The sequence below is a fragment of the Haliotis rufescens genome, unplaced genomic scaffold, assembly GCF_023055435.1.
Source record: "Haliotis rufescens isolate VD_foot unplaced genomic scaffold, xgHalRufe1.0.p SCAF_14, whole genome shotgun sequence".
Classification (NCBI taxonomy): domain Eukaryota; kingdom Metazoa; phylum Mollusca; class Gastropoda; order Lepetellida; family Haliotidae; genus Haliotis; species Haliotis rufescens.
In genome coordinates, this window is record NW_025963824.1 from 33,475,427 (window position 1) to 33,491,799 (window position 16,373).

Below are 16,373 nucleotides of genomic sequence, written 5' to 3' on the forward strand. Positions count from 1 at the left end.
ATTGACTTTCATAAAGCGTATGATAGCATTAACAGAGGTGTGCTGTGGGAGAAATTATGTAACATTAGCGTGAAAGGGAAAATGTTTCTAGCACTTCAATCTATATATGATAATGTGAAATGCAGTGTACGTATAAATGGTATGCTTACACCCTGGTTTAATGTTAATCGTGGTTTAAAACAAGGATGTTTACTTTCGCCAATTCTGTTTAACTTTTTTATTAATGATTTGCTTGACAAGCTAACTGAAACTGGTATTGGTATTTGTGTTGATGATATTACTGTTGCAGCCTTAGCATATGCTGATGATCTTATTTTACTTGCAGAATCGGCAGATGCATGATTTTAATCGTCTATTTCATGTTATGAATACATGGTGTCTTGATAATAGTATCCTTATTAATAATGACAAGTCCAAGATTGTACACTTTAGAAATGTAAGTGATCCAAGAACAACAACAGCCTTTTTTAATATTGGTAACTCTGTTTTAGACATTGTTGATTGTTATAATTATCTAGGCCTACTGCTCACGGAACATCTTGACTACAATGTTATGTCAAAAGCAGCAGCTAAATCGGCTGACAGATCATTAGGTCTTCTTATATGTAAATATAAGGCAATTGGAGGAATGCAATCCACTACTTATTACAAATTGTATGATACGATGGTTTGGCCAGTCTTTAGTTATGGGGCATCTATCTGGGGTCATCGTGACATTTTTTCCGTAAATGCCATTCACCATCGTGCTTTGATATTTTTCTTAGGGTTGGGTAAATACGCTCCAAATGTTGCTATTAATGGAGATATGGGATGGATTCCTCCGATAGTTAGACAGTGGATGTGTATTATTAGACAGTATTGTCGTTTTACTAAAATGTCCCTTAGATTAAATAAGTATATTTTTATGTGGTCTGAACGTTATGCTGGTGGACGTGTGAAAAACTGGAATTTTCGTGTGAGGGCAAAGCTGAACGAATGGGGTCTGAATATTTCTGAGAATGTTAGCGTGAAAAGTGTAGTTGTACGTGTGCAAGATATATGCATGGGAAAGTATGTGTCTGATTTGAATGAACGGTTATGCAAGCCTGGCGGAAGAACGGGTGGTACCAAATTACGTACGTATAGAATGTTTAAAGATTGATATGAATGTGAAAGTTATGTAAGTATTTATATGCCTAGTTCTCACCGCTCTGCCTTCTCCAAATTTAGATCAGGTACTGCTCCTCTGAAGTTGGAAACAGGCAGATATACGAATATGAATGTGAATGAAAGAGTGTGTTTTCAGTGTAAGGAAAGTATTGAAGGTGAATGTCATGTATTACTTGATTGCCCTGTGTACGATGATTTGCGTGAAAGTTTATACGAAAAGGTGAGTTTTAGCTATCCCAACTTTCTAGAGTTATGCCATACTGATAAACTTATTGTACTTTTTAAATATTATGTATATTTTACAGCCAAAACCTGCTTTTTAATTCTCCAACGAAGAAAAAATATTTTATATGGCTAGTTACGGGCAGTATATTTTCATACCCCTTTTACACCAATATATGTATGCTGTACATACTGTGATATATTTTAAGTCTCTCGTAACCCTTAACGGGTGGCTCACTTTTATGTCCTTTTATATGTATCTATGTAATTATTTTTGTGAGGTGAGACTCAAATAAACAATCTGTCTGTCTGTCTAGTCTAGTCAGTGTTTACCCAAGCGTGAATGGGGTATGGGGTAGAAGGTGCAGGTTACCTTGACTGTACAAACAGCAATGAGGCCACGCTAGAAGTGGGAGTAGGTCGACCGACATTTCATAGGTTTACATAGCACATTCAGAGCAGTGAATAAAGTTATCTTGAACATATCTACGTGAGGTTTCGCGGAGCATACACCATGGCGGCCTACGTTACATGTTGTTTAGTGATGGTATAATTGTAATAAACTAACCATTCCTGATACCACGACTATAAAGACTGAGGTTGGGTTAATGGGTTTTTTAACGTTTTATTGAACTTATATGGCACGTGTCTATGTGTGTGTTAGTTTCTAAGTGTGTGTGTGTTTTGTGTGTGTGTGTTAGATGCCCCATTCACGCTTGGGTAAACACTGACTGGACTAGGAATGTTGAGTCATCGTCTCAGTGTGTGTCATGACAGTGTGTTTTATTCTGAATTTGATAGATAACGTCAGTTACATACCATGAACACCCGGGTCAGTTATAACAGTATCACCAAGTATTGCTTTGCGAAGATTATTAAGTTGCATATAGCTGGAATATTGCTGAGTGCGGCGTTAAACAACAAACAAACAAATAAACAAACAAAACAGTGATGACATCAGGTGTTCGCAAAAATAACCATTTCATGTTTGTTTCATCACCCACCATGGGAATATACTTTTATTTGGCTGAGGGGCGGTCGGGTAGCCTAGTGGTTAAAGCGTTCCGTGTCACGCCGAAGACCCGGGTTCGATTCCTGACATGGGTACAATGTGCGAAGCCCATTTCTGGTGTCCCCCGCCGTGATATTGCTGGAATATTGCTACAAGCGGCGTAAAACCATACTCACTCACTGCACTGATTTTGGTAAGAGACGACTTAACTGATTCGGTGACTTTTTTGATTGCATGTCATCGTTTCCAACCGCCTCCGTGGTCTAGTGGTAGAGCGTCCGCCCGGAGAGCGGAAGGTCCGGGGTTTGATCCCCGGCCGCGTCATACCAAAAGACGTTAAAATGGTGACAACAAAATAACCTGGGTCAGTGTGACCTTCGGGGATGTCTCAGGTATAATTGTAAACAAAACCCTTTAAACTGCCTCATAGTTCGAACAATACAGCTAATTTCTTGTTTCTTTGTATTTTCACATTAGACAGACACTGTACCTGGTATAATATTTCTGTAACACAATACGTTTCTTTAATTTGTGTGTGGTTCTTTGTGCAAGGTGTAAGCAACTAGGCCATGGGTTTCTGATTACCGGGTATGTGAAGAGAGTGTACGTAAGCAGAACAGGTCAAATACAATGCCTGGGAAGCGATCCGCACGTTTCTATACACACATCGCGTTGAAAGGTGTTCAGTGAACGTGAACGTCTCCTCTATTCAAATACAGGTTCCTAGGACGGGTGTGTTTCACACGGAGCACAGTACTCTGTGGTTGTATAACTGCGTATGTGTGTTGTCAATCAAGGTAGGATTTGTCTTTATTTCTTGTAAACATAGGGTAACCCAAATTTTGTCATGGTCCATTGAAAAATGTGTTGAAAATTTAATCGGATCTTGACTTTTATAGCTAGATTGACGTGGGAATTAAGGCGCGAGTTGAAGGATTTTAAAAGCATTTCTTGAATGACATTTGTGTTATCAAGTTAGGATTTCCTTTATTTCTTGCGAAAACGTAAACAAAACATAACACTTATTTAGTAAGCATTCATTGAAAAAGGTGTTAACAGTTGAAAGGGATTTAATTTTTTATAGCTAGATTGAAGTGGTTTATACTACACGAGTTATCGGGTTTAAAACGCGTCGCTTGAATGACTTACAAACATACATGTGTCATCAATTGAATCGAATTAAATTAAGTGCCTAAGTTCCACACTGCCATCGCTCAAGTATGTTCTACTTTCCATGCAAACGATTCCCGTGAAGATCCGGGGTAGAATAGGTCTTCAGCAACCCATACTTGCTGTAAAAGGCGACAATGCTTGTCGTAAAAGGCGACTAACGGGATCGGCCGGTCAGGCTCGCTGACTTGGTTGATGCATGTCAACGATCCCAATTCCGTCGATCGATGCTCATGATATCAATCACTGGATTCTCTGGTCCAGACTCGATTATTTACAGACCGCCGTCATATAGCTGGAATATTGCTGAGTGTGGCGTTAAACAACAAACCAACCAACCATTTAAATTCGGTTCAGTGTTATTGAACCTCAACCACTCACTCGCTCATCTCGACCCTACACATGACTTTATAATGATTATATTTTAAATATTTTACAGACAAACCATGACGCAGATACTGCTGTGCACACTGGTCTCCTGCCTCATCACAACAGCACAGAGAGCGTCTGGACAGGAAGTCAACACCACGCATGGCAAAGTTGTTGGTCTGAGAGCTTCCGTCCTTGGCAAGTCCATCGACACCTACTATGGTATTCCTTATGCTAAACCCCCCATAGGTAATCTTAGGTTCAAGTACCCACAACCAATTGACCCTTGGCGACCGGAGGTCAAGGACGCACTTTCAAAGAAACCATCGTGCCATCAAACAGCTCAACCTGCAAACGGAATGCCTTGGAGAGCAATTCCACCCCTCTTCAGTGAGGATTGTCTCTACATCAATGTATGGGCGCCAGCTAATATCACATCGAATGCGAAACTCGCAACCATGGTATGGATCTATGGTGGAAGGTTTGTGACGGGATCTATTAACACGCCTTTGCATAATGGTCAGTATCTTGCTGCTGAAAACAACGTCATCGTGATGTCCATGAACTATCGCCTGGGTGCTCATGGCTTCTTATATCTTGGACCTGACACGTTTCCTGGTAACCAAGGTCTCATGGACCAGGCTCTTGCCCTGCAGTGGATACAGAACAATGTTGAAAGATTTGGCGGAGATGCAAGCATGATCACCTTGTTTGGAGAAAGCGCGGGGGCAGCATCGATTGGGCTTCATTTGTTATCGCCCATATCACGCGACTTCTTCACGCGGGCCATTCTTGAAAGTGGGTCCCCAGATGCAAAATGGGTATCGATGGAACCATCCAAGGCTATCAGAAGCACCAGAAGACTTGCGGAGCTGTCGAGCTGTTCTGTAATATCCGATGCTGACATTTTCCAATGTATCAAAGACGTTCCTTCAGAAACGATATTACAATATCAGGCTCTTGTTGGTGGTGTTGGTTCTGACGCATTCATTCCTGTCGTGGATGGTCATTTCTTACCAGAAACTCCATCATCTCTCGTGGAGAAAGGGCAAATAAAGCAAGCAGAAATACTTCTGGGAGTGAACGAAAATGAAGGCAGTGGATTCCTCTTATTACTTATGCCAACAATATTTTCCCCGTTTACAAATCAACTAAATGTCAACAGACAACAGTTTCGAACGACTGTAGAAACGATAGCAGCATTCAGTGGTCAGTCATCAACTATGGTCAAAGCAATTATGGCTCAATATGCTGACATTCATGTCCCCTCTCTACATCAAAACTACGTGGACAGTGCGGGCAGCGTCTTAGGAGACAGTTACTTTAAGTGTCCAGCTGCCAAATTTGCTGCTTCATATTCTGCAAAAAACAACGTCTACTTGTATTCCTTCAATCATAGGATGTCCTCGTCACGATTACCGCTGTGGGTGGGAGTTACTCATACGTTTGAGATCGAGATGGTATTTGGGCATCCTCTTGGCAATGCCTTTATTGCATCGGAGGCGGAGAAGTCAACATGTCGGAGTTTGATGACATATTGGACGAACTTTGCTAAAACTGGGTAAGTACTTAATGTAGATATGACAGGACGACTGATGTTGTATATTTGGCAGTGAGTTATCTGATGCACCTGTAGGCGGTCGGGTAGCCTAGTGGTTAAAGCGTTCGCTCGTCACGCCGTAGATCTGGGCTCGATTCCCGACATTGGTACAATGTGTGAAGCCCTGGTGTCCCCCGCCGTGATATTGCTGGAATATTGCTAAAAGCGGCGTAAAACCATACTCACTCACTGTGTGTTGTGCCTCGAGCACTCTGATTGGTAAATATCCCCATGTGCGTTTGTTCTGGTTGGAGCGCGGACCAATCACAGCACTCGACGCCATCAGAGTCGTTGATTGAAATAATTGGTGCCGAGAACTCAGAAATCACACCAGCAAGTGGACAATTGTTATGATGTTAAACGGGAGCCACTCTTTTTGACAGCAACCCCAACCTGCCGGTAACACCCAACTTCCAATGGCCTGGATACAACACGATGAATGAACGCTTCCTTGTCTTCTCTGAGTCAGGACAATCCACAGACCAGGGCATGAGGAAGCCGCAGTGTGTTTTCTGGAACAGTCTCGTGCCACTGATCAATAAGAAGGAGGAAACATCTACAGGCTCCGGCAGTAGGTCACGTTTCTTACTGTTACACATACCGTATTCGACGTAATAAGCGCCCAGGGCGCTCTCAAAATTAGAAATAGGGGGCTCTTATTAGAATATAATTTTGATGAGATTAAAAACGATTGTAAATTTTGTGGTTTATGCTGACAGCCTGAAATGATATGAAAGAAGAATCTGTGTGTATTATACACGACGGATATATTTTCGAGAATTAATTTGCCCATATTTAAGGGTACATATAACAAACGAGTGCGTATTATACACGAATAAATAAGTCTTGTGTACATTGATCAATCGGAAAGGGTGCTAACTGGGATTGTTCACTAGCCATTACATTAGCAAATAACGCCGTGGGCGCTTTTTAGAGCGGAGCGCTTATTACGTCGAATACGGTATACGTGTCATAGACTAGTGTGGGTTGTGGGGTAGTCTAGCGACTACGGCTTTGAATTCCGGCTGTCATTCTGAAGGCCAGGGTTCGATTCGCCTTATAGGTATTGTTATGAAGGACAGACCTCTTGTATTTTTATTGCTGATGCATGAAACAATAAATGTTTTATTATATACTTCAGTGTGAAAGACTGAGTTTTCTGAAGGTGAGAAAAGTGATATTTTCATTGCAGTGAACAGACCACATGATATATCACTGCAGTGAACATAACACTTTGACGGAACTATTGTCATACAAGAGTTACATCCCCTTAAAATGTACCCTTTATCGCAAGTGTTGAAGTGTACACAAACTGTTGACGTCCATGTTGCGTGAGGTCCACATTGACAAGGCAAATAAATGACAGGTGGTTAATTATGGACTTAATATCACTTCTTCCCGTTTGTTATTCTCTCGAAAATGTTTCGTTATAAACAGTAAATTACCCATTTACTCGTTTCGCAATGCACCATTGTTTTACTTGACCAGCGTATTCTTTCGCTTCCAACAGCGGTCCACTTGTTTTCAAAAAATATTTTTTGTTAAAGTTGATTTTGTATATAATCATATTTTTATGTATGACACAGAATTTTCGTGACCCTAAATATTTTTGGATACTTTTGGTTTTATTTTTTTAAGATTTTGCAAAAAAGACTATCCTTTTTTTCTTTTTGTGTTAGGTAGGGAGAATTTACGTTTCAATGTTTTACATTTGTACTGAAATAATTAAATTTTCCTGTAGACACCTACACAAAAAGTATATAATAAATAGGATAAACCATATGTCTCATGAAATATGATGTTTCTCTCATCTAGTACAAATATCTCCTCGCCCCCCTCCTCACTCGACGAGAGAAACATATTTCACTCGACACATAAAATATCCTCTATATATTCCCATTTGGGCCTTGTTGTACATGAAACACCTTCTGAAAGTACAAACGCTGCACCTTAAGTGATGGTTTTTTTATTATGTTATTCAAAATTGGAAGTTTGTTAAATGACACACTCAGTAGACTTGGCTTGCCTCTTGGGGTGGTAGATGAAATCTGTACTGCTTCAGCTTGATTGTAATTGCCTTGTGCTATCAGAGCCTTAAACGTGCTGGAATATTGCTGAGTGCGGCGTAAAACAACCAACCAACCTTAAACGTTAGTTGATTTATCGTTGTTAATGCGCATTAATGCAATCAGGCTATCTATTTAGTATATTTCGACTTTTCATGTATGCATCCGCTCTTATAACGGCCTTTTGACAATTACGAGTCGGTTCCTCTGTGGTTGAGGCGTTACTCTAGCATATGCGGCGTAATCGTTAACTAAGCACCGCGACAGGTACATTGTGTGAAGCACATTTCTGGTCTGCCCTATCATGGTATGTTAGAATATTGATGTCATGTTGTTGGAAATTTGATACACACTTTCTAAAACCATACTCACTAAAACATTTAATGTTTGCAAACAATAATTGTCGATGACCATAATTACGAGGCCAGGCGTGGTCGTTGTGACGCGACAGTGTTTCTGTAACAATATCTCAATGCCTGTCTCGTCTGTTTCAGCAACAACTGAGAACGTTGTTTACAGATGTCACACCAGTGGAAGCAGGATGTCATTTACCGTGAACATGTGCCTAGTTGCTGTACTTGCAACTTTAGTAAGTGTTTGAACTTGGAGCGATATCGTCAATTACATTGTGTTTGTGGTCATGTGTAGCTGTAGGTCTTCCAGCCTTATAGACTAGATCGATGACTATCTCTAATGAATCAGCTGACACGAATTGGCACATACAATTCGAAAAAGATCAGCTGTATGACCATTCCTCTAAGACCAATTTACGCCTTTAAAGCGTGGTCTCAGCGCGATGAGATTCATATTGCTCATTACGGAACAGCAAATATAATTATTTAATTAAGCATTTTAATTTTATTTACTTACTTGTTTTAGTATGTAGCTTAATTGTACTTACATGTTTGTAAAAAAAAACACACCCAAAACACACCATCAGAAGGATGACATGCCCCAAATTAGTGTATAGCAAATCCTATTGTATTTTGTTTGTTTTTTTATGCAATTTTCTTTCATACCACTGTGTGTAGGATAACGTTTTACCGTTAGATGTACTCATGTATATGTATGTACAATTTGTGACACCTATTGTTGGTGTATGTCGTTTTGATATCCCTGGAATATTTCAAAAGCCAAAACTATAGTCACACTCTGTGCGTATTGTATGTACGTTAATGACATGGGCATGCGATAGGACTATTAAAATTAGAATTACCTCGTTGATAGCGCCGTCAAATCTATAGAAAACATAGCTCTGCATTGCGAACACAGTTTTGGAAAGGCAATGCAATTTGATGTTCAATCGCAAAAGTGAAATAAGGGAATGCTGGAATGTGATAATATATTAATAGTTCTCCTTCGCTGACAAATAATATCTTCATGTATTGGATGATTTTCTTTAGCAGTTATGTGCTGGAAAATAAAGTATTATACCATATTCAGTTGTTATTGTCGCATTTTGATTCCAGGACGATGACGCAGTCTGTCTCATTGTTATCATTTCCGTTATTATCCGTTATCCCGCATTATCATTCTCGTTACAAACACATGCAAAGGCAAGTCAAGTGTTCATCTGAACAAACACAGAAACATTGTGCTGCTTGTTATAACGAGGAATTGTATCGAACATCGTGTTGGTCATGTTGGTATATATATATAAATATATATAATAAAATAATAAAGCCCACGTTAGTCCATCATCTTCTTTATATCAGTTTCAGACATAGTACTTTCGCTGTCTCATGACAGCTCTTCAGTGTAACTGACAATGACATATAATATGACGTCATACTTATGATGAGGTCATAAATTACAACTGTGACGTCATAATGTATTTACACACTCCAGCGACGACACCAAGTATTTTAACAATTGTAGGGAGACATTTGAATTAAAATATACAGTATTTGTAAAGGAACAGTGTAACATTTACGATTGAAATGACAATTCTATACATACATTCTCGAGTTCAATTTTGGTTTCTACAATTGGATAAACATTTGTTCTTTTTCCAGTCTCAGCTGCTTGTTACTTGTATACAATTCATAAAACGGAAAAATACTAAATTTCCCGTTTCCGCAATCATCAATGTGTTTGCTGGCACCTAAGCGTCAAACATCAGGGCCTCTTATCTGCTGTTTGTGTACAGTGACTCGCCCACATATTTTGCATTAGGTTTCAGGAGAGTATGTCTTGGAATTTTTAACTACTTTTCTATAGCGTCATACAAGAGTTATATCCCCTTACATTGTACCCTTTACCTATAGCTTCCTGAGATACCCCATCAATTCTTTCAATCTTAAGTCTCTTTTATCCGTTTCCGACACGATGGTACATACTCTCCGCGCAAGTGAATAAGAGTGTTAATTCTTGTATGCCTGGGGTGACATGAACCGAATTGTAAGTATTGATGGGTGTCCGTAAACGCATTATACATGTTCAGTGGAGCGGAGTTATAATATTTTCTATATGCAAATTGTGTGAGAGCCGGGGGCAACACTTACCCTTTTCGATGACACATGGTGTCATCACTTTTCACTGACTGGTTTCCCTTTTACGTCCTAAGGAATCTGTTTCGTCGGATGCATGAAAGGTTACTTTGTGGCGTTGACATTGAAATAGACAAGCATTACCCTATGAAAGAAAATCGGACAAAGGCGCTTTACTTTTACTGCGCGTCAATTCATTTGTGTTGCTTTTGTTTTGATTAGTTTGTTGTTTAACGCCGCACTCAGCTATATGACGGCGGTCTGTAAATAATCGAGTCTGGACCAGACAATCCAGTGATTGTTATCATGAGCATCGATCCGCGCAGTTGGGATCGATGACACGCATCAACCAAGTCAGCGAGCCTGACCACCCGATCCCTTTAGTCGCCTCTTACGACAAGCATAGTCGGCTTTTACGGCAAACATGGGTATCTGAAGACCGACCTATTCTATCCCGGATCGTCACGGGTTTTGCAATATAATGCTGCAACTTAATAATCTTCGCAAAGCAATACTTGGTGATACTGTAATAACTGACCCAGCTGTCCATGGTATGTAACTGACGTTATCTATCAAATTCAGTATAAAACACACTGTCATGACACACACTGAGATGATGACTCAACATCCCTGGTCCAGTTAGTGTTTACCCAAGCGTGAATGGGGTACAGGATATAAGGTACAGGTTACGTTGACTATACAAACAGCGAAGAGGCCACGCTAGAAGTGGGAGTAGGTCGACCGACATTTCATAGGTTTACATAGCACATTCAGAGCAGTGAATAAAGTTATCTTGAACATATCTGCGTGATGTTTCGCGGAGCATACACCATGGCGGCCTACGTTCCATGATAAACGATTTAATTGTCAGCCACTCTGAAGGCAATAAAGACATCCCGAAAACGCACAATCAACCCACAAATGACCAAAATAACAACAACAAAAACAACACAAACTACAAATCTATCAGCCGAAATTTCATCCATCGATTAGTGTTCAACCAGACCAGCTTTCAACAGTAAACCTGGAAGTGATTCCTGGACAATAAGGGTTACAGGCATACTGTCTCTCATGGGCATGTCTCTGTGACAAAGATTATGGCTTTCCTCGCGAAATAGTCAAATATTGTATTGATGAGGATGGCCATTTTGTGGTCAAGACCTTTTAGAGAGGCTGAGTGATTGTTTTTCACACAGATGGAAGCTAAGTATTTTATTCACACATTATGAGCTGTGTTTTGTGCCACCCCCTAGAAATATCAATGGTCCGCCCCTTATAATATTTATTGACCTGAAAAGCAAAATATATTAACAAGCCACATAATCCTTCATTGAAGTCAACTATGACATTCCGCCATCAATCAGAATCGTCACGAACATCGACTGATGTCAAATTGGATTTAACCCAAAATAAAAACACAAACGTCACCGAGACACTGCAAACCTAAGGTTGAAGCGTTCGGTGTCACGCCGAAGACCCGGGTTCGATTCCTGACATGAGTACAATGTGTGAAGCCCATTTCTGGTGTCCCCCGCCGTGATATTGCTGGAATGTGGCTAAAAGCGGCGTATAACCATACTCACTCACTCATTTGGCTGAGGTTAAGTTAAGAAAAGTTATTAACAGAAACCGTATACCATATCAGCAGAAAGCAACTTTTTAGCTTGATGCTTGATTTGTGATTGAGCCTGACTGGCTTTCCTCTAAATAACAAACAGTACGACTAAAGAGGATACAAAATTAACAGTAATACTGCATATTTGGTTGACTGCCACTGGTGTCATTCATGAACTGTCTATGTTAGTTCAAATGCGTGCATGACATTGAATTACAAGCAAAGTTTAAATTATTATTGAAAACAAACACCCTATAAACTGCCTCATAGCGCGAAACACTAAAACTGGGTCACCCAGCCTCATACGTCACAACAAACAATATTACTTACGGAAGGTAAGTCAGAGTTACCGTGCCGAACATACAGCCAGCGATGTACAGGTAGGCAATCATCAAGATATATTTACTGATCTAACTGATCTACATCACCTTGTGAAACCATGGGCCTTCCTTGTAAGAATATAGGTCCCCAGCAGCCCATACTGGTCGTTAGAGGCGTCTGAATGTATGGGGCTCGGTGACATCGTTTCCAAATTGTGTTGATCGATGTTCATATGTGTTAATCACTGGATTGTCTGACCCTGACAATGATTTACAGAGCCCCGTCGTATAGCTGGAATATTGCTGAGTGCGACGTTGAACAACAAATCCAAATCCTATTCAGTAGGACCTTTAATTAACAGATTCAGATTCAGTTTATTTCTCAAAGAAACCACCACCGGTGGTACATGAGCGTTTACAGCTATATATATATACATATGAAAATACAAAAAGATATCAACATGACAAGTGACAGGGTCAACGGTTCCTTCTTAATAACTTACATAGACATATAATATATCTGGACAAATTTCTTATATCTTTTAGCCTTTTGGGTGAAACAGTTCTACAGAGTTTAAAAATATTTGGCCACAAATTTTTTGGGGAATATACCGAATTCTTTGTTGGAGTAGAGCTTCGCATCTGAAGAGATAGTGAAACTCATCTCCAACCGAGAGTGAATCACAAAGTTGACAAAGTCTATCTTCTCTTGGTATATTCTGCCATCGGCCAGTCTCAACGGGCAAATCGTGATTTCAGGTACGAAATTTTAATATTGGCATATAGTTGCCTTTAGGGAGTAACAGATAGTTTTCAAATTTTGGGTTTTGCTTATAGTGTTTATAATATATACCCTTTGGACTCGACTCCACACTTTCCCTTCACTTTTGCATAAACTGATCCCTAAGTATCTGTTCGACCGTTGAAACTAGCCAATTTGTAGAGCATATATATGGTTTATGAAATATTTCACTTAGTCCGACGATTTAGTATCTTTTGAACACACACAATCCATGGAAAATTAGTTTTGTTATTCTCAGACTTAGAAATAATGTAGCGGTACAGAAAGTGTGATATTTTATTTATGCCATTTTGGCAGGTCAATTTGTGCCAATAAGCTATTATACGTTTAAACAAATTAATATATATTGGTTCCCTGTTAAGTTCTCCATATACCATATAATTTGGCGTTGAGTTTCTTAATCCGGCTGCAAGTTTCAAGAATTTTAAGTGTGTTTTTTCTATTACTTCTAAATTTTCAAACCCCCATACATCTGACAGTATAAAAGGATTGAAGCAACCATAATATCAAAAGCAGTTAGGAGACAATCGAGTGGTAGATTTACATTTCTAGCTCTTTTTAATAGGCAGTACATCTCTTTCGTTGCACTTTCAATCAGAGCTTTTATTCCCATAACAAATCTTCTGTTTCTATGGAATTTTATTCCTAGGTATGTATATGTATCAACTATTTCCAGAGGCCGTTTATATAAAAAAAATATATTTTTGGAAGATTTAGCCGGACCTCCTCCAAAAATTAAAACCTTGGTTTTTGATATATTTACGTTTAGTCTCCACCTTATACAATAACTTTGAAACACATCTAATGAGTTTTGTAGACCTTTGGGGGTTTTGCTAAAAAGTACAGAGTCGTCTGCATATAGGAGTACTATCAAATGTATCCAGACCTGGGCTTCATTATCCGTTAAGCAATCGAAACTTATTCCTTCGCATTCGTTGTCGATTAAAAAGGTTTCCAGGTCATTGAGAAAGATTGAAAACAAAAGAGGGGACAGATTTTCCCCTTGTCGTACACCTGATTCACATGGAAAATACTCAGATAATGTATTATTTGATTTTACCAATGATTTTATGTTCATATACATATTTTTAACCAAATTGAAGAATCTTCCTTTTATGCATGTTTTTAACATTTTAGTCCAAAGACCAGTTCTCCAGACAGTGTCAAATGCTTTTGTGAAGTCTATAAAGGCACAGTAGAGTTTTTTCTTTTTGGTTTTTAATATCTGTGTTAACATATGAATAACAAATACAATATCTGCCGTTGAAAAATTCTTTCTGAAGCCAGCTTGCGCTGATGTTATAAGATCGTTTTCTTCTAAAAAGAGTTTTAGTCGGTCATTTAGAATACTTGTAAACAACTTACCAAAGCAACTCAGCAGTGTTATCGGTCTATACGAATTTGGGTCAGATGGGTCACCTTTCTGTTTGTAAATTGGTTTTATTATTCCTGTTAACCATGATTCAGGGATAGTACTAGAGGCGAGTACTAAATTAAAGAATTCAGTATATAAAGGGGCTAATAAATCGACACTGTCAATGATATAGTCGTTTTCTACGTTATCTAAACTCGCTGCTTTGTTCCGTTTAAGTTTCTTTGCTGCATTTAAAATTTCATCGGTATTGATATCATCATTCAAAATACTGCAGTCACTTACATTCCCGCCTAAAATATGTTCATTAAAATCATCTTTATCTTGTTTAGGGTTCTGGTGTATCTTTTTGAAAAATTCAAAAAAGCTAGTAATATCCGGTATATTTTTCTTTTCTGATGTACGTTGTTTATTTAATATTTTCCAAAAATCTTTTGGCGATTGTTTGATATTTTTGCGAAAAGCTTCGGTCAGTTGGTTATTATAATTTCGTATATGTTTGTCCATGCATTATTTATAAGCTTTCGAATGCTGTCGGTAAACACTTTTATTTTTTACTGTATTATGTTTCCTAAAACGACGTTTGGCTTTGTTAAACATTTTTCTTGCCTTTTTGCATTCATTTCCGAACCATGGTTTATCAGTTCTACTACGTAACACAGCTTCCCCACTACAGCTTCTTACACCAAGTGCCGCACGTGCAGCGTCAGTTAGCACGCGCGCTATGCTGTCTCCGAGTTTGTTTACGGAAACTGGGTCACATTGTTGGATACGCGCTGCGTGGGCTAGTTGGGTGAGTTTATTTATTTGTTCAATATTTATGTTTTGGCGAAATAAGTCAGTTTTGTTGCTGTCGTAACGTTTTGGTTTATCCAATACCTTATGTATGTTATTCGGTTGAAGGGGTTCCAGGTTTTCTAAGTTAGGTATTGACACAGTCAGAGAGAATGTGAGTGGACAATGTACATCCGAGAAAAGGGGAGAGAACTCCTGTATATCAAATGTTATAAAGAGGGGTAGGCACATTGGGGAAGCAATGACATAATCAATTACAGTTTTGTCCTTACATGTTGTTTTTCCAATAAGTCCATCCGTACCCAGTCGTCCATTTCCTATAAATAAATTCAGATTTTTACAGATATCAATCAGTTTATTCCCGAAGTTATTTATCTTGAATCTATCCTGCGTGCCCCTCACCCTTGGCAAATTCAAGTCATCCAGTGAAGATTCAGGCTCAATTTCTTTTCTTATCTCATTTACATCTAGATCAAATTCATCAATTATATATTCATCAAAAACATTATAATCACATAAATCACTTGTTCTTGCATTAAAATCACCGATGATTGTAACATAATCACTATTTGAGAATACCTCAAGTATAGATTTTTCTATTTCAAAGAATGTATCAGCAGTAACATATTTTGACCCCTCGGGCGGGATGTAGGCATTGCCTAAGTAGAAGTCTTGGTCCAAGTTAAATAATTTTCTGCAAATTTTAATCCATTGAATATGCTCACACTTTACCTCAGTAGGAGTGATATAGTTTACATATTTATTTCTAATTGCTATACCTAATCCCCCTGATTTTCTCAGGGCTCCTGATCTATTTTGGAGAAATAGAGTATATCCGTCAATTTGTAAGTCATCCAAGGAATCAGTTTTTGTTTCTTGAAGGCCTATTATGTCTCTACTTTTGAGCAAGGTATTAAATTCTTTGTACCCTAATCGTTTTCTAAGTCCACACACATTTAAGCTTAGGAATTTTAACTTATTTATAATAATATCATTTCTAATTTTAGGGTCATCAGCATGATCACTTTCTGTAAAATCATCATCATCATCATCATCATTATCATCATCATCACCTCCGTCATCATTAACCTGATTTGCATCATTAGTATTATCGTTATCACCAGAATTGTCTCCTCGGGAAGATTCACTCTCTGGAATACAATTCTCTGCAATGTTAATATGTTTAGCAATAGCATTGGCCCTATTATTTGGGGGGTGATCGGAAGTAACCTCAGACATATGGGAAGAGTATTTTGTATCAAGTAAATTATTTTTGATTTGAGTGACTGTGCAGTTTGTAGCATCAAGGGATGATAAAATAGAGTCACATTTCACCACATCGTCATCAACATCAACAAGATATGCATCATTTGTATTACTGGTATTACCAGT

General features: G+C 38.7%; 2 protein-coding genes across 2 annotated transcripts in view; both read left to right on the forward strand.

The window, feature by feature from the left end:
- The first annotated feature begins 3,027 nt into the window (after positions 1–3,027).
- LOC124124691 (cholinesterase 2-like) lies at positions 3,028–9,026 on the forward strand. The gene is made up of 4 exons (XM_046487912.2): positions 3,028–3,180; positions 3,993–5,483; positions 5,906–6,093; positions 8,083–9,026. Exons 2-4 carry the CDS (start codon positions 4,000–4,002, stop codon positions 8,187–8,189), a joined length of 1,779 nt encoding a protein of 592 aa, XP_046343868.2. The 5' UTR covers positions 3,028–3,180; positions 3,993–3,999; the 3' UTR covers positions 8,190–9,026.
- A 3,013-nt stretch (positions 9,027–12,039) lies between these two features.
- Positions 12,040–16,373, forward strand: part of LOC124124696 (acetylcholinesterase-like) — a 37,213-nt gene continuing 32,879 nt past the window's right edge. The window contains exon 1 of the mRNA XM_046487921.2: positions 12,040–12,072. Within this exon, the coding sequence (XP_046343877.2) occupies positions 12,065–12,072 (8 nt within the window). The 5' untranslated portion in view covers positions 12,040–12,064. The remainder of the gene's footprint in view (positions 12,073–16,373) is intronic.